The sequence below is a fragment of the Amia ocellicauda genome, chromosome 3, assembly GCF_036373705.1.
Source record: "Amia ocellicauda isolate fAmiCal2 chromosome 3, fAmiCal2.hap1, whole genome shotgun sequence".
NCBI classification, from domain to species: domain Eukaryota; kingdom Metazoa; phylum Chordata; class Actinopteri; order Amiiformes; family Amiidae; genus Amia; species Amia ocellicauda.
In genome coordinates, this window is record NC_089852.1 from 37,941,626 (window position 1) to 37,963,726 (window position 22,101).

Genomic DNA, 22,101 nt, shown 5'->3' on the forward strand with positions numbered 1-22,101 from the left:
GTGTTTATCAGTTCACACATTTACTTGTCTCGATCATTTCATTGTTCAATGTCATACAAATTGGTATATAAACTATCATGAACAGCCAACCATGGTAAATCTTTTATGAGTCACTTTACACTTCAATTCTGGCCATCTGCTGCTGGTCATGCGGAATGAAGGACGTTCAGAAGAACAATGAGTCACGGAGGTGCGCAGAAGATAACTTTAGGCTGTGCTGATAAGAGAAGGACCATAATTCAATACCTTGTGGCTCCAGTGCAAATACAAGCGCTGGCCCTCAGTCAGCAGGCACACAGCAAGCACCTGCAAAACAACAAGAAGGATTTAGGCTGCTCTTAATACCATAATGTCTTGCGTCACCACAGCTCAACGAGATAAGACTTTTTATACTGCTCTAAATAGCAATTATCCACTGCGTTGCCTTTGTACTATGCATGTCTAATACTGCATCAGTATCACTCTCTGCAACTGATGTGCCTTCATTCAATATGTTTCACAGATGCTCACATACCCGGGAGTCATTTTCACTGAATGCATGTTAATCAGGCAGGTTATTTATTTTGTTTGGCTAGTTTTCTGTGCAGCCTAGACACAAACATAGATGCAGATCTGAATACCCACATTAAAAGACATTTATAATGTGAGTTCTACACTAAGGTAACCATATTGCTTATATAATTCTTAATTTTATTAAAGAAAAATACAGTTCTAAAACTTGGGCATAAACATAATTCTCGGGGGGGAGGGGAATCATCAAAAAATAAGGCTGGTGCTGGAGCACATACATTACACAGATGGGTTGAAAATGAAATGGCAAATCCAATGTGCAACTGCAAAACAAGAAACATTTCTAATGCTGTCCGTGGCTCTGTGGTTAATGCAATATAATATGTGAAAGATAGATAATAGAAACCCCAGTTCAATGTTTCAGTTTGTGTCCCGTGGCACATCCACATACATGGAGGGAACAAAACAGTGCCCCACAGACAGCATCGCCTTCCTATTCAGGCGGCTTCGTGACTGTAATCGTTTCAATTAAAACTGCACCATGACTGCTACCTGGGTGAGCCCTGAACGGAATGGAAAAATGGAAGAAATAATGTCATGTCTGAAAATGCTGAGAAGGAGAATTAAAGCTCTGCGACGGCTTTTTGGCTTTTCCCCCCATTCCCAGACCACAACAGTTTTCAATTTTACCTCATGAAAAAAAATATTTAAAAAGGGAAAAAGCTGGCTGATAGCTGAATACATTTAGTTTCTCATGGCTTATTAATCACTCCTGGCAGGGTACGACATTTAATCATCTTTGGAGACTATTCATTCAGAATGTGAAGAAGCTGTTCTGATATACTCCCACTCACAGGTCTGTCCTACTTTACACTTGCAGCACATTACCAAGACTCTTGCTAGGAGTTGGCAAAGCATTGATTAAGACTCTCAATCCTGAGGAAGGCCCTTTTCAATGTCTTGCCAAGACATTGTAAAATAAAAGTGGTAAATTCAGATCTTGTGCTTGTAGACCACTCACCAGCAAAACTGCAACATAGGTGAACACCACAGCAGCTACAACCAGCAGCACCACCGACCAAGGAAACCAATACCCCAAATTGCCAAAGTTAAACCTAAAAAATATTAAAGAGAGAGTGAAAAAGCCATTCCACCAGGAAGCATGACTTGCAATTTCACATTGGCAGTAAGAACAAGACTATATACAGTATACGGAAACATTCCTAGTAACACTAAGGAGATAATTTAATATCCTTTTGTTCTGGTGAACCCTGTGAACCTGGTTAAATCCCAAACACATATGATTTGTTCTTATCATTTTTATGGAACCCGTGAAGATTGTTAAACCAATCAGCTCTACTGTAATTAAGAATATCAGACACATAGATCTCGGACCTACCAGTCAAAATCATTGTAGTCATTCTGTGCTTCACTCCAAAAATACAGAAACACCAAGCTAAGGCAAAAGCAAACGATCAGGAGTCCGAAACTGCCACATTCCAACTGCCAGAAAAAAACATCAAAAAATCAGTTCATCTTTAAAAAGGACAGAAGACAGGCCAGAACAAGTAGTTCAAATATTACAAAAACAAACAGAAAGCTGCCATCATGTTTTGGAAGGACATTCTGTGACTAACGTTTAAAAAAAAAAATCCCCGGCTTTGAACATGAAAATTAAATTTCAATGGCTGCGCTCTTATTACCATCCAGTCTCCATGATAAAATGTAATGATTCATGAGCACAAAATAAACCTTTGTACCAAATATACGCATTACAAACCAAAGAGAAGGGCCTCTGCTACTCATCCTACATAAGAGCAGATTGCTTTCCCTTACAGTCAATATAGAATCGAGGGAGGAGTGAGCGAGGCAGGGCGCTCACCTTACTGCAGCAGCACTCGCCAGGCTGGGCTCGGGCCCGCTGGTATCTCTTCCACTGGCACCCATAGAGCCCCGCGAGGCACGAGATGAAGGGCTGGTGCTCGTAGCGCTGCAGGAGCTGGCGCCGCACCACCTTTAGCTTCCCCAGTTTCAGCTTGGTCAGGGTGGTAGGAGATCTGCCCATTGGTTACTCTCGCCACACCATCCTCGAGGGAGAGAGAGAGATCTGGAAACAGGAGGGGGCGGAATGAGATGGGTGTTCGGTCAGTGGGCACGGGGGGCTGCGGAGAAGAGAGGGGAGGAAAGTGCAGAGGTTGGGTTTCTGGGTTTCTTCATGGTTGGGCCTGCTGTGTTTTCAGTTCTGATCACATTAAGGTAAAGAGCCATGCTTCCCAAGTCTGAATACCAACATATTAAATAAAAGTGACAGAATTAGGTCTAACTCTATAAATCGTTCGAGATCTGTCTCCTCAGTCGGCCTTATTAAATAACTTTGCAAGAACATTTCAATTCCCAGGACCAGTGAAGCCCTGTGTTTAGGAACAGAACAATGTCTAAACCCTGAGAAGAGTTTTTTTTTTTTTATTTGTCATCATATAACTGCAGATGTGAGATCAGCAGCACCTAAAATGAACAGTCATTACTGGTGGTTATAAAAATCATTTGCAGGAATGATTAGTAGATCTGTATTGTTATAACTTCTCACGCTGACAGAAGACTCAACTGTTCGTAATCAGCTGAGGATACATCTGGCGAACATCTGATTGTGCTCAGCTCTGTGGCCCTTGGCAAATAGATGAAGTCACCCAATGGAGAATGATATATGCGTTTCCTTATTGCACTGCCATCCACCTGATATGTTTATGACCTGGGTTGTTATAAGAGGCTTACAAGCTCTTTGAAAAGCACACGGAAGAGGATGTAACATTGTTACAGTATCTGGTTACTGCTTCTGTGTGTGTCTCTGCTGTTCTTATGTAATGTAATAGTATATAATTGCCATGGGCAGCTAAAGAATACTGGTCTATTTCTACAGAATTGTTAAAAAATATAAATTTTCCCGAGTTACTAAAGATCAGTGTTTTTGTATGTATGAACTAGTGTGGAAGGCAAGACTGTGTGACAATCTCTTACGTTGCAAGCTATTTATATGCAATGAAAACTCAATGCCTTAAAGTTTAAAATAAAAGCACTTTCATTACAGAGAATAAACAAGGCCTCGAAACAGAAGGCAGTTAGGGGAACATGCCTCTAATTAATGAGCTACTGTATTTTAAGCAGCCATACGGTGAATGGAGCAGATCTTCAAAGCTGAGGTAAAGTAATACTGCAAGCAGCAGCTGTTACACCAACAGGAAGGCTTGAGAAAAGAAAATGCTGATTTCAAAGAGAGTTTTCATTCTTAAATGCTGAGCTTACTTTATTTTTCTCATGTGTCCACAAGTTACCTCTTTGATGACACTAATAACAGTGGTGAATTATGCAGACGGTAAATGCCATCACTGAACTAAAAGAAAACAACAAACACTTGGGAGCAATATGCAGCCCTAACTACAGCAGTCTCTCTCAGCCCACACGTCCCAGTCTTTTTAATGCACCCTGAACAGCTGGGCTCCCCCTTTACAACCAAAACACAATAGCCTCAGCTCCCTGCATGACTGGTCCACCTATCATGGAGCAAGCACCCATTGATCATCCACTTTCAGCCACTATGATGCAAGTACAGCATAACCACACACCCTGAAACCATAAGCCTGCCTCCTCCAGCAATCCAGGATAGGATCCTTGGATCACTCAGTTATTAATGGACACCAAACGAGCACAATGGGTTGAATGGCCTCCTCTCGTTTGTAAACGTTCTTATGTTCTAATAAAGCAGCAATGCTAAACCGTTCCCGATTAATATCACAAACTTTCTACAATGCTAGTAACATTTGTATGTGCCCTAGGCATAGCACTATTTCTAAAACTCATATGAACTAGTAACAATCACTAACCCAGTCTTCCAAACATGTGACAAGTCCACAATGCAAAAAAAATGCCAAATGTGACCTTTTTATGTAAGTTCACAGAGAAGCAGGAAATAATGAAAAGACAGAGCAGGCAAAAATATCTGCTTACTGTGTGAGAGCGACGGCCAGAGAGCAGTGACAATGCACAAACTGCAGTCAGGTGGTTATTCGCAAGTCCAGGCACTCAAATCTGCTTTGCTATGGAGCACTTCCACCTCTGCCATTGGGTGTAGCTGTGGAGGGCTGCTCACTCCAGGAATAAGCATCAACATGGCGTGTCTATATTGGCACTGATGTAGGCACCAGGGGCTGGAAGGGGTAAAGAGTCTGAGGTGACACTTGCTCCTATGAAGATCCATGACTGCCCTTGACTTCCTTGGAGATATAATAGCAGCAGGAACCCTCTATTGCTTCCTGCCATGGCTAAACCATTTAGAAGGAATTAGGGTGAGCGATTAAGTTAAAAATAGTGGTCTTTACCAGACATGACTGACCCCTGTCCTGCCATGGTGCAGCACCATGTGGGGTTGACAACGCTCCGTGTTTTGAAAATGTTGGTAAACAAGTTCCCTTAACAGCAGCCATGTTTAATCTCAAAGAATAGTGCTCTTTCTTTTGTGACTGAGGTAAGTCACATTGAGTAAGCGAGTCTGATAAGCAATGCAATTTACTTTACATTTTTTCCGTGCCATATCATATATATTAGTACACATATTGCAAAATGGTCTGTGTACGTCTTCCTTGTTAAAGTGTCCAATTCAGGCCCTTGGATTGAGAAAGAGAAACAAATAAAATAATGGAACACAATAATGCGGCTAAACTCCAACCTCTCATTCTTTAAACTCTGATTTAAAAACTCTGGAGGAACTAGAAAAAACAGTGCAAACCGTTTCTCTGTATTAGGATCATTAGATCACTGAGAGCACAGAGGCATTAGAAAACATGCAGCCCGCGAGCGCCTGCAGGGCTGGAGCACGGCCTCGCTCCCGCAGACCTTGACAGGCACATTCCAGGACCGGAGAGGACTGGAAACCACGCCAGGACCGCGCAGACAATTGGCTTCTATTACCCGAAACGGACGCACAAGCAGATCCTTTAACATAATGGAAAAATGTCCTGAATTTTGCCAAGCTCCCACCGCGTGTCCTGAGTGAGGGAGAGGAGTGATGAGTGTGTGTCCTTCAGCGCTCATTCCTGTCAGAACAACTTCTCTCCTTGGCAGCCGCAAAGCAAAGTACGTTTTCCCAGACAGGGAAGGCAACATTAATATGCACACTTCATCGTTCATTTCCTTTTTTTCAAGGCAAATCCTTCAGCTGTCCTTCCACCCAGATCAATATTTTAAATCCAATCAAGAAGTTTTATATCGGTCGGTGAATAAACAACAGTGTATACAGGCTTTGGATAAAACACAGATGGCATTTATTGAAAGATTCCCATTTGCTTTTTTTTTTTATTGTGTGGTGACTAATTGCATATATAAAATATATAAATTTATAGATATCTGACAATTAGTTGTTAAAGTTATTTGTCCTGCCCTCCTCTTTAAATGAATATAGGCAGGCAGACGCTTCATTATTTAAGTGTATATAATAATATACAACAAAATATAATTACAATCCCCTTCAACAGCAGAAAACATTAAGTAAAACTAATCTGGAGATAAAAAGTAGCAGTAACCTAATTGTTCATAGTCTCACTTGCTTTTGCTAATTTGGTAACACAAAACAGAACAATGGGCGTGCACTAAAGACATCGTATTTTACCAGATTTGTCAACAGGTTTTGAAACATTTTGTATAAAAGTCTGCCATAGAAAGTGCCTGACCTCCAAAAAAAGAAAAGTTAAACTGTATCTTAATCCATTATCTTTACAGAATCAGTGCCGATGTCAGATTTTTCTGCAATGATGGCTTTTTTCTTTCCCCTTTCTGTTGGAGCGTAGACATAATAATAGTTTACTTTCCCAAAATGGAAATGGTTTAGTGATATAAAATAGAGAGCTAATAGAGAGCTAAACAATTTGTGGCCTCAGGGTCTCCCATGTCTCACTTTAAGTGTCTTTGTGAGACTTGTTTCTTGGAAAGTGAGAATTTCATATAAAACTCCATTTATGAGTGCATAAATATTAAACCTATAATATTCAGACTGTAACATTCTGCTCCGAGACCGATGTATTCCCCAGACAGAAACAGGAAGGCAATAAAGCTGCCATCTAAAATTGCATTTTTTCATACAATATTCTCACCGCGTTAAAAGACTTTTTAAATTAAGATTTTGAAGCATGAATGCTGTGTTCATGGCAGCATCACCAAATATTGATGATTGTTCTACCTTCACATCAGCCTGAGTGGCTCTATTAATGATCCACTACTTCTTCACTGAAGAAGAAGAATGTAATCAAAACATGATTTGTATATGAATGGGTTTCATTTTATTTTATAAGGGAGCCATTACATAGATTTAGAATTTGTATTAATCATGTAATGTTTTTTTACAAGTTGAATGTTGGCCAAGTAAGCTTAAATTAAACCACCAAGTGATTTTGCTAAAAATGGGAAGTAGTTCTCTAAATCTTATAAATTCAACAAGAATCCAGCATAGTCAGAAAAAAAGCTAATTTCAAAAATAAAAATAAAATAAATAAATCCTCTTTTGCATTTTCCAAATAAGATTACATATAAACGCGTCTGGACAGGCATTTGTAGTGATAAACACTCAAAATAAAATCATTAAGCAAATCAAAAACATTTGATGCTGCCAAGGATCAAGCCACCCAAAAGACCCCAAACTAAAAGCACTTACTGCATTATTTAATTCAAAGCTTTTGTAAATGTTATCCTTACCAAATAATGGCTTTTTAATCCTAAAAACTAAAAACAAATATCTACAGCTTCCCAAAGTTACATTAAACCTCTCAGACTCCAGAGTTGGTGAAATTGAATTGTATTCAAACCTAAGGACATCAGTTAGACTCAAGTCAAATGTAAACGTGAGTTTCTGAAGAATGGATGGGGCTCACAATGATAATTTTGGAAACCATCTTCATTAGGCAGAGAAGGGGGTCCATGCCTGACAGGAGTGAAGAGTAAAGCCTCTTAAAGCTGGGTTAATGATGCCAATGAGGCCAACTGCCCAACACCAATCCTTTCCTTCCCTCCAAAACACAGAAATGTCCTCTTACTCAGTGAGGCAGTTCCTCTTGTGGCCACTAGTTCCTCCTTCACTCTTAAAATACAAAATAAAAGTAGTTTCTAATTAAGTAATTAACCAACAGACAGCAGTTCAGATCAACAGCACTTTGGCCATCTCATGAAATCAAAGCTTAAAGGGGAACTGGCATGATTCCTGAAGTTATGGTTTTATGCATCTTCACATGTTGTGATTTTACCATACCATACAAATGAACAGATTTTAAAACTTGCCACATAATAAAGGATGTCTGAAGACAGCACGTCTGGTCCCTCAGTGTTTCAGGAAGTGTCAGCACTTCCTGGATAACTGAAAAACTACAAAATCATCAGATTTGTCTTTACCATCGAGTCATTATGTTCACTGGTGCTGTAGTGTTATCGCCTTACCAATAATAATAATAATAATAATAATAATACTAATAATAATAATAATAATAATGTGATTTTTCATTTTCCTTCAAAATATACAATCACTCGAACTCATACAGCACTGAACGGGTACAAAACGTCAATTTCTTAACTGAGAGAGATGAAGATTGATACAAACTAACACCTCCAGTTGACCACGGATTTTCACTTGGTGTGTCCTCAAGTCAAAGCACACATTTTTAATAGTCAATCCCGTGGCCAATATGCATGTTCTGCAAGTGATTTAGTAAACTGTGCTTTTTATCCATTATGGCATTTCAGTGCCCATTATAAGGACAAGCTGGCCAGTACACTTGAGTAATGATGGTTTTTATCCACAGTTTTATTTGCTGACACTGGTCTGGAGATCAGTCTGTCCAGATATTTTCCGATTCCTTTATATGACTCCAAGTATAATATTTAAAACATTTGAAAAATACATAAAAACACTACCTAATTATACTATATTATGCTTATACATAAGCACTATCAAAACATTGAAATACTGCCTGATTCCTTTAGCAGGCATGTATTCTATAAATGATTCAATTACAAGGTCATTTCCCCTGTTTCAGTGCATCCAGCTCCATCTGAGAACGGCTTCCTGTTTCATTACTCCACAAAATAAGGAAATTGTTAGGTATATTATATTGCACTGTTTTATATATCTATCTATATATATACACATACCCACGCATATTCAGACTAAAGCTTAAACCTAAGGCAGTTATTTTCTCTCAAAATAAAAAGTACTTTTCCAAGGTCATGTTACACTGTGTGCTTTTGTTCTGTTTGGGTACCTACAGAAGTGAATGTTTTTATTTCAGTTTAGACAAAACATGATACTGCAATGGAAAATATTTGTGTCAATTGGTATGCTAGAATTGTGGAAGAGGTGGCAGGTACTTCACTGTCACTCATGGGGGTATCCTGTACCAAAAATGATACATACATACACATCGAATGCATATATATATATATATATATATATATATATATATATATATATATATATATATATATATATATACACACCATTGACAAGTGAATTATGATCATTATGGTCATACAACTTTTTTTTGTAGGTGGTGGAGTCAATTCGGGTATTTATTTTTAATCAACATGTTATTAAAAAGACAAAACTAATTACTTTTGCAGATTGTACTGGAATACGAAAGTTACTATTGAATTCACACACTTAATTACCTTGCATTAGCCTATTCATACAAACCAGCGCAGGTGAGTGGGATGATTCAAGTGATGCAAATGGGATTGGAATGGAACTGGAATCCACTACTATCAAAGCGATCGCTGAAGATTGCTGAAAGCTCCTCTTTGATTCATGTGGGATTGTTTACTTGCCCAATCTGCACTGCGCATTAATCTCCTTTGTTGTAGGAAAGGAAGAAATAACAACTCTGTCTTCACAGTTTTTCCCACAGGCATGAACGCAGCAACAAGTAGTCTACAGAAACTGTAATTACTATAATGGTGCAAGACCATGAAACACTAACACTCACTTGATCTGATAATAAGTCTGGGTGCTGGGGGGTGAGGCAAATCTGGTGCTTTTGTAGCTTTTCTGACGTGTTTTTGATATCTAGGAAGTTATGACACAGCATTTCGGACGTTTATGAGTGACAGGAATTGCCTGTGAAATCTGACTTCCTTGAGCATAGAACAAGATCACAGCCTCATAATACAATAAAATATATACGGGCAAACAATCCTTGGGTAGAAATGACATCCCTTACTATGGATTCAGAAATACAAGGAGAGTTCAGGCAGTGTTGGATGTATCAGTGAATCGATCTTTACTGTTGGTAACTCTTATCACAGGCCAGGCATTGTCACGAGATAGCAGTACTGATACAGCAAGATACAACACCTCTGCTTTAGCTATTCTAGTAAATCTGAGAGAAATTCTCTCAAGGGTGGGAGCATATTGGTTCTGCAAACACGTCTTTCCTGTGTGCAAAACACACACAAATGCAGTGGTTGCACATAGATTACAATTAATGACTTATGTATTAGCCCCCGTGGATAACTTCATAAATTGAAAACATTGGCAACAATGGAACTCTGTAGCTCAGCTTACATTGTTAATTCATTGTTGAGCATCACCAGATGTACAAAATAAATAAATAAACATCTAAAACAATACAAAGGCCCTGCTCCCTGTTCAGGGCAAATCTCTCTGGTCTGCAGGGGAACACTACAGTATGCTAAATCATTTCACAGCATGTGTTTTTGTATGTTACCAGACTTATAACATGAAACACTCAAGCAGATGCATTATTTGCACAGCGCCAGCACAGTGTCTGGTATGCTCAGTCCCGGGTTAGCCGTCTCAGCCAGATAGAAACTGAATTGGACATAAGGGTTTATATTATAGAGCATTTTGACCGACTTCTGTCATTATGTTCCATTTAAGTATTTATTTCCTCACATTTACATTAAGTGATTTATAATAATAAAAACAATTGATATTACTTTTATTATTATTATTATTATTATTATTATTATTGGAGGGTCAGGGTCACTTATTCTACCATTAACACAACATTTGCAGTTTTTATTGTCATTAAAACGCTAATTTTCTGCAGATCACGGAGAAGACAAACAGGAGGTGAAATACAAAACAAAAGCAAAAAAGAAAAACGAGAGTAATGCAACACTGATCTTTAACAAAGTCAATGTAATAATATAGATTTTTAATTATAACCTTTCACTGAACAGTCCGTGACAATTGAATGCATATGTGAGCTTTAGACAGCAAAAGCAGCTTTGTATATTATTATTATTATTATTATTATATGTCAAACTTGTCATGGCACACCTTGTTAGAGACATTATTAATCTATGCACATATGCACACTGTGACTGTCAGTAACAAGCTTCTAGTCTCCAGAGAGTGAAGTTGTTTTGAATAGCTGGCAACAACAACAAGATCATCATCATAAAAGATTGAATTCAATGTAATTCATTAATTTAACCGCCTCCTCTGAGCGTGTCTTTGTGTAGGCTAGCCTATCTATCTCACTTTATGAAATGCGATTCAGATGAGGGAAAAAAGGCACCTCGGCGCTGTGTTGTAGCCATGATTGCAGAGCACGACACGGGCTGCTGGGCGTCATCGCTCCCCACGACTGGAGCGACGCCAGCCTGCGAGTCCGCCGCACAAGCTGCGCAGAGAAAGCGCTCGAAAACCAGTGGACAGCAATGTCGTCCAGTCCGATGGCATGCAGTTTGGTGTTAATGGCACAGAGGTGTGCTCGCCCAGGCCGGAGTAGGCTTTCGTGTGAAACAGACGCTGACCGGTCAACTCACATGCGCGGATGGGATGCTGCTGTTGCGCGGAGCCCGGCGCCTCTGCTGCCTGTCTATCCGCAGTGTTGCGCAGTTACTGAGACACGGGTGGCAGCCGGACAGGTAGAGAGACGAAGAGGAGGATCCAGTTACTGCTGAGGGCTTCCACCTGTGGGGACGGTCTCTCCCTGTGTGTGTGTGCGATGTGTCTCTCTCTCTCTCTCTCTCTCTCTCTCTCTCTCTCTCTCTCTAATTATACTGCAGCGATACGGTCCAGTCTGTCTGTGAAATGAAATCACAAGGCTCAGAGGCTATAAAATGCTGCCAAGACTGTTGCTCTTAGCAAAGGGTTTAATGCTTACGCTGCCATGATGAAAGAAAGACGCCCCATCCAAATGCATGACATGCATAAATAATTCTAGCAATGATTGGGTATCTATTATACTGGAGTGATTGCGTTCTCCCTCAGTGCCTTATCTAACCATTTTCTCAGCAACGTAACTTTGATATGTCATATGATATTGCAGGCTAAATACAATTCAATTCTAAAATGATACACACACACACACACACACACACACATATATATATATATATATATATATATATATACATACATACAGTTAGGTCCATAAATATTTGGACAGTGACACAATTGTCATCATTTTGGCTCTATATGCCACCACAATGGATTTGAATCAAGATGTGCTTTAAGTGTAGACTTTCATCTTTAATGTGAAGGTAGTTACATACAAATTGGGTGAATGGTGTAGGAATTACACCCATTTTTATATGTAGTCCCCCTAATTTTAGGGTCTCAAAAGTATTTGGGCATGTTTTGCCTTTCTTTCAAATCCATTGTGGGGGCATCCAGAGCCAAAATGATGACAATTGTGTCACTGTCCAAATATTTATGGACCTAACTGTACATATACACACTTTATATTTATAAAGCCTGTACAGTAGAAACTATTCACAACCTTAAGCACTTGGGTGATTTATTTAGTTTAATCAATTTTATTCACTGATTCACCCTGGAGAAAACTGAAAAAAAATATATTTTTTTTCTGCAAGTATATATATATATATATATATATATCATGGCAAAATGTGAATACTTGTAAGATTAAAATAAGAAATAAAACATTTCTAACAGTGTAATGTTATTGAAGTGTTTCCTTGGCTGCCTAAGCAATTGTTCCTCATGCTGTAATAAATCAAAATGCTGGGATTCAGGCCTGGTAGATTCTGCCAACCCTATATTTGAGTCATTGGTCTGGGTCTGATGGGAGCACTGCATTACCGATATTTCAGCCACTTGTGTCAGTCTTTGCCCAATCCCCATTATAGAGACTGTAAGGTTGCTAGGTAATATCGGTGACTTTCCTCCGCGCTCCAAGTAGGCTACTTAGATCTTAGTCTCATGGTGGAATTAGGACCAATCTAAGCTGCCAGGCCAGAGCACACAGACGACCTGGTATTGTGTCACTTCAATTACTTCTGGACAAATATTCGTCTGGGCCCTATTTATAAATGAACAGACGGCTCTAATGTGGTGCACAATGTTTTGGCTACACTAAAGAGGGAAGAGGTAACCGAGAATTTCCATTGCACTGATGTAATATGTCTGGTGGCCTCGTTGATTATCAGTAGAACACCCCCCCTCCATCTTTGACATGTTATTGAATTTAATGGAATGATTCATTATTCTACCTAGGTCTGTCATTTTCTGATAGATAAATCCTGAATGTATTAATCAGAGGACAAAAGCCAACATTTCACTATATGTAAATTAATTATACAATTATATGTTTAATGTTAACAGAATTAAGATCAAATGTAACATAAAATAAACCAGAGTTGATAGACTACAATAATTAGGTTCTGCTGCATTTATCCACTTTAAATCCCTACTCATTAATGCCCTTTAAAAGATCAAGTCAAGCTTAAAACTACATGTTTTTATCTTAGAGCAGCTTGTTTCTAAGATTAAACAGGCTGTTATGTGTTAGAAGTAATAAATACGCATATCTGAAAGGAGATGTTAACTTAAAATCCACAATCTGAAGTTCCTTGTATCTCCTGACTTCACACACCAACGAGAAATCAAGAGCAGATGTGACATCTTTCCCAAGGAAATGGCAAGCAGCTCAGGTGACAAGTGCCAATCAATCAGCGCTGTCGGCCCTGAGAAGAGAGTAAACGGACGAGAAACCCGTACTGAGGTTTGTGTCACTCTAATACAATCAATCAATACACACCACAAATTAAAGTGGAGAATCAAGCTACAATGACAGTTTGTAAATTAAAGGCATCTCTTAATGCAGCCGAACAGCACCCTCTTATTTCAGCTGCCCAGAAGACATACCTTGGTCCTCTGCTGAAGGATGCTACAATCCCGGCTGTCAGAGCACTTCTGCTGCTTGTCACAGTATAATTACAAAAGCAGACTGATTCAAAGGCCGCACAGTGTCACAGAAGAAAATCAGACATCCCTTACTGTGAAAGAATTGTATTTTCTTCTAAAGTGGAGAACGCAGTTGAAAATCCAGATGGCGCCCCTTTCCTCATTAGTAGAGAATTTTGTTTCAGTTTAAGTAGGAAAACGGCATTCTTTTGTGACGTTTAAAGTCTGGTTCCACAAAGAATTGATAATAGGAAACCTTGATGAGAAAATTCCTGATCCTCCTGCTCTCTAAGTATTTCCACTGAATATAGTTCCCTTCACAGACATATCCAGATCCATTGACGTAATGTAGAAATCTGCCTTTCGTATGGAGAACGGCGCATCTTGTTAAAATGCTTCCTTATTTGCCAAATAAAGGCTGAAATCAATGTGTGTGCAGTACAACAGAGCCTTTTGTAACTGCTGTAGGAGTTTTAGAGAAGGCGAGTAGGTTTTTGGATTCAAGGTTCACACAAGGAAATGTGTTTTTGATAGAAACATTTTTGAATGGTGGAAGTTGTGGGCTGGAGTACTACTTGAACTGAAGAAAGTGAAAGGGGAAAATATCAGGAAGACATTCATATCCTCACAATGCAGTGAGGCACAGAAGGAGACCCGTATTTCCCCTACAGACAAACACAACACTAAACTACAAAATGCTTTGTGAATCTGCCTGTGAAATGCAAATTTCATTGCACACTGCCTGCAAAGGTAATGAAAGACACCTTCAGATGGCATCAATCACCAGGACGTATTCGCACTCACACACGTAGATAGCCTCTGCCACTCACTTGCATTATTCATAACCATTCCCACACAGTCAGTAGACTGATAATAACAGATTCAATCCAGACCATTTGAAATGAATACATTAAAAGTGTACAGTCATTACACAGCGATTTTAATCAACTCTTTCAAAGAGTGACAGGTCACTGGTGCTAAAGTCAGAGAAGGGGTGCTGGGAACAAAAGTGCCTAATAACTGAAGGTCAAAGTGCATCCTCCTTTTGCCCAGCCATGTAGTTATAGTGACGCAAATGTCACAAATAGTCTGCATTAAATGGAAGTCCAGCTGTGCTTAATTAATAAAAGTAACTAATTGACTATCTACTTCAAATCTCCCTATTGGTTGGAAAGCATGAGGAGTTATATAACCAAAATGGACAAAACAACTTATTGAACCCCCGCCCTGTCACATTGATCACAATTATTACTCTCACAGGAGGGGAACCCATGCCGACTGTCATGGGATGACACAGCTGTCTGGGATAATCAGCGCTCCTGGCTGTGCCTTAGAGACACGAGACAGCCTCACATCAGTGCACCACAAAACAAAAAGCGACAGGAGAAGGGCGATGGGGAAACGTGCGTGACAGTACAGGTTTACCCAAACAGGCACTGTACTCTGAAGATGATCAGACAGGAGCACTGCAGTGAGTTAATGCCCTTGCCCTCATCTCTCAAAGATGGCTAACAAACAAGCTGCCCAAGTCCTTGTGCTCAATAATACAGTCGTCCCCCTTATCTGAGTCTCACAGCAAGCTACCCCTCTTCACACAGCAAGTCACAGTGCTGCTGGCCTCTACAACACAAAACCTTCGATCAGGGTCAAACTGCATCATCTCTGAGCAACGACGTGAGAATTACTGTAGCATACACTCAGCTAGAAAAAATTAAATACATTGTTGATGGCATTGTGTGAATGCCATTTAACCTAATTAAAGATCAATGGCTGGTAGGCAGGTGCTTGCTAAAGATTACATCAGCAAAACAGGGGGAAACCCCATTTTTCAGGTTCGCTTACTGTTTCTCCCAGCAAAGATGCAAAATAGCAGACGCAGCAAACATATCCACATGGAAAGAGAGGATTGCCTTCATCTGCAAATCCCCAGACATTTCGTAAAAGCCCGGCCTGTGTTTTGTTTGGTAAGTATTCTCACATTGTGACATATCACAACAGAATCTTAATTTAAATTCACTGCCTAATCCTCAATATGTAAAACAGGAGTAGTCAAATACCAGCCCTGCACTTGGATTCCAGCACAGGTATCAGATTTTAACTGAGTTAGTTGTATGTTGCAATGATTAGTGTACATCACGAGTTGGAACAGATCAGAAGAAAAATAACAAGTACCCCAAAAGCACTGACACATCACACAGTGACAGAGAATAAAAAGCTCTAAATTTACTTGGCAGGCTACACCTAGCAAGGCACAGGATGGTACTGTTTAAACAGTAGGAGTTATCTCTTTCATAATGATTTCTTGGGGTCAGTGCCCATAAAGAAGGAGGGATGGATATTCCAGGGGTGCCTGTCTTTCTAGAATCAATTGCCTTTTCTGTTTCCCCCAGCGTGGGCACTGTATGGCTCTCTGTGTTCTTGCAGCTCTCATTAAAACGTATGGTGAAAGAGTTGCGGCTCAGAAATGCAGGGAACAGAAAGCTTTTCATGTCCAATGTGAGGAGGAGGAGTGCAATATCTTCTTTAGCAGGACAATCAATGCTTTCGCAACCTTGGATAATGACTCGCTTAGCAATAAACACACACTTTAGCGATGTTTTAGAAAGATGGCGTATCTGTGAATTCCTCCCACACAAGCCTGCTTCATATTTCTTTAGCAAAGAAATGAGTGGTTTAGGGGTGAAGGCCAAGAACATTTCTATTTTAAAACTGAATAGTAAAAATATACAATAGGACATCGTTCTTAGAAGAAATGCAGCTAAACTGTTGTAAATCTGAAATGAATGTACAAAATACATGTAATCTTACAACATAAACGTTTCCCAACTGCCTGATCTTCATTACATTGAGGAGCAGGTCAATACATGTATAAGCTCAGGTATAATTTAATTGAACTCTTTGGCATATAATTCATTAATTAAGTAACTATTTATGCTAAAATCCCACAAAGGAAAGGAGGGAAGGTTCAGTAGACCCTCCTCCACCCCACCACCCACCAAAAGTCATACAAATTAAGAGAATTTATTCTGGAAATGCAAATGAAGACTTAATTTGGAAAAGAAGTGTCAGTTTACATTCTGGAAACAAACTAAGACACAGAGCTGAGATTAAAAACTAACCAACATGGTTAGTGGGACAACATTCATACCTGTATGACACACCTGGCTACTAAGTGTTTGTGCAGCCCAGAAAAATGTGATTCCTATCCTCTATTTTCAGCTGTACTAAATATCCACAGAAGATAGATCCCCTAAAATCAGAGGCTAAACTCACTTTAGTGGTTAAACTGAAGGTCAAATAGACTGGATAGGATCCTTGGATCACAATCGATGGCCCCCTCTCGATTTTAAACTATTTTATGTTCTTATGGAAACAACATCTCCTTCCCCCATTTTCCCCACATTATGTATTACTACTACAGTGAATGTCTACATAATTACATTTCCCAAACTTATTTATAAGTAACTTATTACAAGTAAGTTCTCAAATATGTATTAATTAAATGAAATGTGTTGAATTCAATGTTTTATGTTTGTGTGCGAGTGCAAGAGTAATGCTAATACAAGTTAATTCCCAGTAAACAAGAAGGTAAACACAGTAAAATAGTATGGCACTGTGACAAACACCTACAACACACCCAAGCCATAGTACTGTTGCTTTTGTTTTGTGTTTTGGGTCCAGGATTTGTACATAGTGCTTGATGAAGAGGATATGTATCTATGTATACTTGAGCAAAAGGGCAAATCTGAAAATACTGTATTATTATTATTATACAAATTAAATTATGTAACTGACATCATGGAGAAAAATGCATGCACAGCCAAACAAGAGTAGTTTGAAACTATTCAGCTGCCTTTCAGCGTTTTATGATTTTGTAGGAACAAGATAAAGCGCAATAGAGAGCTATACGGAAAACAAGCAAGAACACACAAATCACTTTGACATATGCAAAATAAACTGATATTAACACACACCATTACACACATACACGACAGAAAGAGGGGGAAATGTATTCTTATTCTTACCCTAACCGGAGCTAATGTCTCCTGACAGCTGACTGGTGGTAGCACCATGAGCCCAGGTGTGCGTGTCTCCGTCTGTGACCTTTGATTGCTTCCGTTGGAGTCATTTGAATGCAAAGAGCACCGTCTTTCGCAGGATAATTGCATCTGATTATGTAAGCCCAGCATAACATCACCTATTGGGAAAGCACTTCATGCAATGATACTTAAGTGCCGCTGCGGTGCGGACAGGGGTCCCAACCCCACATCAAATCTGTGTTACTGCATTTTACTCCATTAGATGTAAATTTTCTTATTGTTCAACAGTTCAACAGAAACCTACAGAAGAGAAACATGCTAGGCAAACTGTGGGCAAATTTCCTTATCATTTATTAAGCAGGCCTATTCATACATGACAATTCTATGCAATTTGTATTATGCAAGGGATTGAAGTGATCACCTGAGTAGGCGTTAATTCCTCCTGACGGGTTACAAATGTGCAATGCCCAGTTATCTGTGCTGCAGTTATTGTCCAAAACTCACAAAAGGCTGCACTCTACAGCCCTGTTCAAATTATCACAACTGACACAGAGGTAATGCTAGAGTAAGAAAATACCACTGAGTACCTGCATGTGGTAGCCAGGCCTGGTTTGGGTAAGAGAGGCCTGACGCAGACATTCATCAAAGCGCTGGTATTGGAAATGCTGTTGACAAAGTGGATAATCCCACTGTGTCCGGTTTGCTATCTATGACAAGGATCTGCAGCATCTCGTCAGATTGTATAGATATGTATACACACACATAAATACAGGTCCACCCATACACATTACACAAGGAAAACCTTGGGAAGGTGGGAAAGTATTCTGTGATTCGATATGCTGCCATTCGATAGAATAGAATTGTTTTTATTTTTTTTAATTACTCTTAATTATAAAGTGACCTTTAGTAAGGAGTACAATGAAGTATACTGAAATACCACATTCAAATTGAGCCCTGAAATATCAGTGCACTATGTTTTGACAAATTCTTTATTTCGATATTCATCCTATTGAAACGTTACAATTGCAGTCCTAAACACAAACAAATGGGGTGGGGAAAGACAAATAAGACGTATGCCCCAGTATTGGAGTTGTGATCACGGCTGTGTGGACTTTAACACAGAATTCCTTCAGCATGGCGTTTCATTGAGCACTTGAAGGAAACTGCTGCAGTCCACAGTGGGATTTGAATTCTGCTTGGTAGCAGTGCTGCAAAAAGGAGCTCTGTCAGATAGGAAGGAAGAGATAAATGACTTCTCTGTTGTTCACTGATGCTGGCTTATGCTAGACCGGGCCCGAGAACCTGCCCGAGGAAATACAATACACAATGAGTGATGATTCCAGGTACGGAGAGCACCATATGTCAGACACAAACACTACTTCAGCTTTGAGCTACCCTACATATTCGACTGTCATTGGTATTTTAGGTTTTCTTTTCACTTGTTTGTTTTTTATTCTCATTTCATTTATTTCCCCACTAAACAGAAATAACTAAACTCGTGCAAACATTCAGTGAGGCATGTTGGCAAGGGATCTGCTGCTGAAAAGACTAAAGACTTGTTTTAAGTGTATGGATTTCAGGGGAAAACAAAAAGATAATGAACGATCATTCAAATTAGACAGATAAGTAAAACACCCAGACAGCACTTGATTAGAAACTAAAGCTACTTAGACAACAAGACTAAGAGGGGTGAAAACACAGCAACAGATGCTGCAAACATCTGCATTAGTAAAGCGTTTTGGAGCAAACAAAATACAAGATAAACTAATTTTACTAAATTTAATCAAGATTTCTCTCTGAGGACACAACCCTGACCCGTGAAGATACTGCAGGACTGGAGGTCAACACAACAGTTACTAAAGGAGATTGGGGTGTGAAGCAATACAAGCTTTGTCTGCTGTTGTAATTTCTGTAAAGTGTCAACAGAACCGTTTGCCTAAAAAGGGATTAAACAATAACACAATTGACAAAAAAGGACAATAGATTGGGAACTTTGAAGTATTATAATCCTTTTAATTATTTCAAGTAGTTTTAAAAAGCATGCACTTAAAAAGGGAAAAGGATAGAAAACTAAATGTTGTGAGAAACTAAACTTTGAAGGAATTTGCCCTTCTGCTTTTCAATACTTTTATTATTTTAATGCACTAAATTTGGACTGTGTGAATAAGGTTTCAGTTTAATTCAAGGTGATGGCTGAAATAAGGAAATATGCACATTCAAATAATGTACTTTTGCTTTTTATCAAACTGTTTCAGGAAGAACTGTCCCGTTTCCACACGAATAATGAACTAAATGGTCACTAATGGATCCTAACAACCGGTTCACTTTATCCAAGAAGAAGTCCTTACATGGTTAGTGTAGGTCCTGAAATATAGCAGATGTGATAAAGTTTCTAAACTAGTCTGTCTGGGGAACAAACAGGCTATAAATAAGACAATGAGGGCTGTATCCCAAAAGCAGGACACTTGTTTGAGCCAGGATTGAAGTGGAGGAGAAGGGTGCTGCACGAATCTGAAAATAACCTTTAAAACCACTATGTAATGGAGAGGGGGATGGTGGGCTTTGTACAAATAAGAGCCTTTAAACACAGTGATAGTGATATTATCTAATTGGACGGAGCAGTGGAGGGGGGGCTACAATCAGCTCTCCTTTTTATCAAAGCAAGCAGCCGTCTCCCTAGAGATTGTACACAGATCCACCGAGTTACGCCTCGGAGATGCCTGGAAAGATACTCAGAGGATCTGAGTGATAGCACATTAAGGATAATATCTAATGCAGCCTCCATCCAGCAGACTGATTCACACAGCCGATCCTTTGCCGGGACGTGCTTTGAAAGCACAGCACAATGCCACTCCGCAGTCCAGGTTATATAACTGCTGTCAAGAGCTCTGGCAGTGCAGCAAGGGGGGACAAACAACAACAAGGGTGCCAGTTACAGAGATCAATCTTCATCTTGCAGCTGAAAAAGCAGAACACAAGAAAAAGGCTTTAAAAGAAGAATTAAATTCAAGATCAGTTTTTCTCCCCCACCCCCCCGGAACTATAACAGTATGTAAAATGAAAGTAATGGGGTTGCAGACACCATACAAATAAGATGTATATTACATTTGAAAGCTGCAATAAGGGCCAACCTGTGTATACTAGTGACATCTGATTATGTATAAGAGTCTCTTCATCAACCAGTGCATATTAATTGATTCATTCTGAGATTTAAACCCTTAAGTGAAAAGCAGTTAAACAGTGGGAGTTTTAGCGTTAAGAGGGAGATAAAGGATCCTGCTGAGTGTAACTGCAATGCAGCATAGAAACGACAGGTGCAGTGAAAATCAAATCAGGTCTAAGAACATAAGAACATAAGAAAGTTTACAGTCGAGAGGAGGCCATTTGTCCCATCGTGCTCGTTTGGTGTCCATCAATATCTAAGTGATCCAAGGATCCTATCCAGTCTATTTTTAAATGTTTCCAAACTTTCAGCTTCAACCACATTGCTGGGGAGTTTGTTCCAGATTGTGTCCCCGGGTGCGTGTGTCCCTGCTGATCTGGAAAAGCTCCTCTGGTTTGATGTGTTCGATGCCTTTCATGATTTTGAAGACTTGGATCAAATCCCCACGTAGTCTCCTCTGTTCCAGGGTGAAAAGGTTCAGTTCCTCAGTCTCTCAGTAGGACATTCCCTTCAGACCTGGAATAAGTCTGGTTGCTCTCCTCTGAACTGCCTCTAGAGCAGCGATATCTTTCTTGAAGTGTGGAGCCCAGAACTGTCCACAGTATCCAGATGAGCTCTAACTAGTGCATTGTACAGTCTGAACATCACTGCCCTTGTTCTCAATTCTACACTTTTGACAATATACCCTAACATCCTGTTTGCCTTTTTTATTGCTTCCCCACATTTTTTGGATTTAGAAAGTGAGGAGTCTACATAGACTCCTAGGTCTTTCTCATGCGTTACTTCCAGTTCTATTCCTCCCATAGTGTAATTATAGTGGACATTTTTGTTACCTGCATGTAATACCTTGCACTTGTCCACATTGAATTTCATCTGCCAGGTGTCGGCCCACAACTGAATATTATCTAAGTCCCTCTGAATAGCCTGTGCTGCCGAGATCTGCTGAGCCACCTATTTTAGCATCATCTGCAAATTTGTCAAGTTTGCTAACTATCCCAGAGTCCAGATCATGAATATAGATTAGAAAAAGCAAAGGCCCTAGTACTGATCCCTGTGGAACTCCACTAACAACCTCACTCCAGTTAGAAGTGACTCCTCTAATCGACACCCTCTGTTTCCTAGACATCAACCAGTTCATAATCCATGTACTTACATTACCCAGAACGCCTACAGCTTCC

The 22,101-nt window shown here is 39.6% G+C and overlaps 1 protein-coding gene across 4 annotated transcripts in view; it reads right to left on the bottom strand.

Annotated features, from left to right (window-relative positions):
* Positions 1-17,835, bottom strand: part of gdpd4a (glycerophosphodiester phosphodiesterase domain containing 4a) — a 28,289-nt gene extending 10,454 nt beyond the window's left edge. Inside the window, exons 1-5 of one of the 4 annotated variants that reach the window (XM_066699316.1) lie at positions 17,746-17,835; positions 2,393-2,672; positions 1,910-2,013; positions 1,532-1,625; positions 247-306 (exon numbers count right to left, since the gene is read on the bottom strand). In XM_066699316.1, the coding sequence (XP_066555413.1) occupies positions 247-306; positions 1,532-1,625; positions 1,910-2,013; positions 2,393-2,575 (441 nt within the window). In that variant the 5' untranslated portion in view covers positions 2,576-2,672; positions 17,746-17,835. Of the gene's footprint in view, positions 1-246; positions 307-1,531; positions 1,626-1,909; positions 2,014-2,392; positions 2,673-11,334; positions 11,610-17,745 lie in introns of those variants that run through there. The other 3 variants (XM_066699318.1, XM_066699317.1, XM_066699315.1) reach the window with 3 other exon arrangements.
* Positions 17,836-22,101: the final 4,266 nt, after the last annotated feature.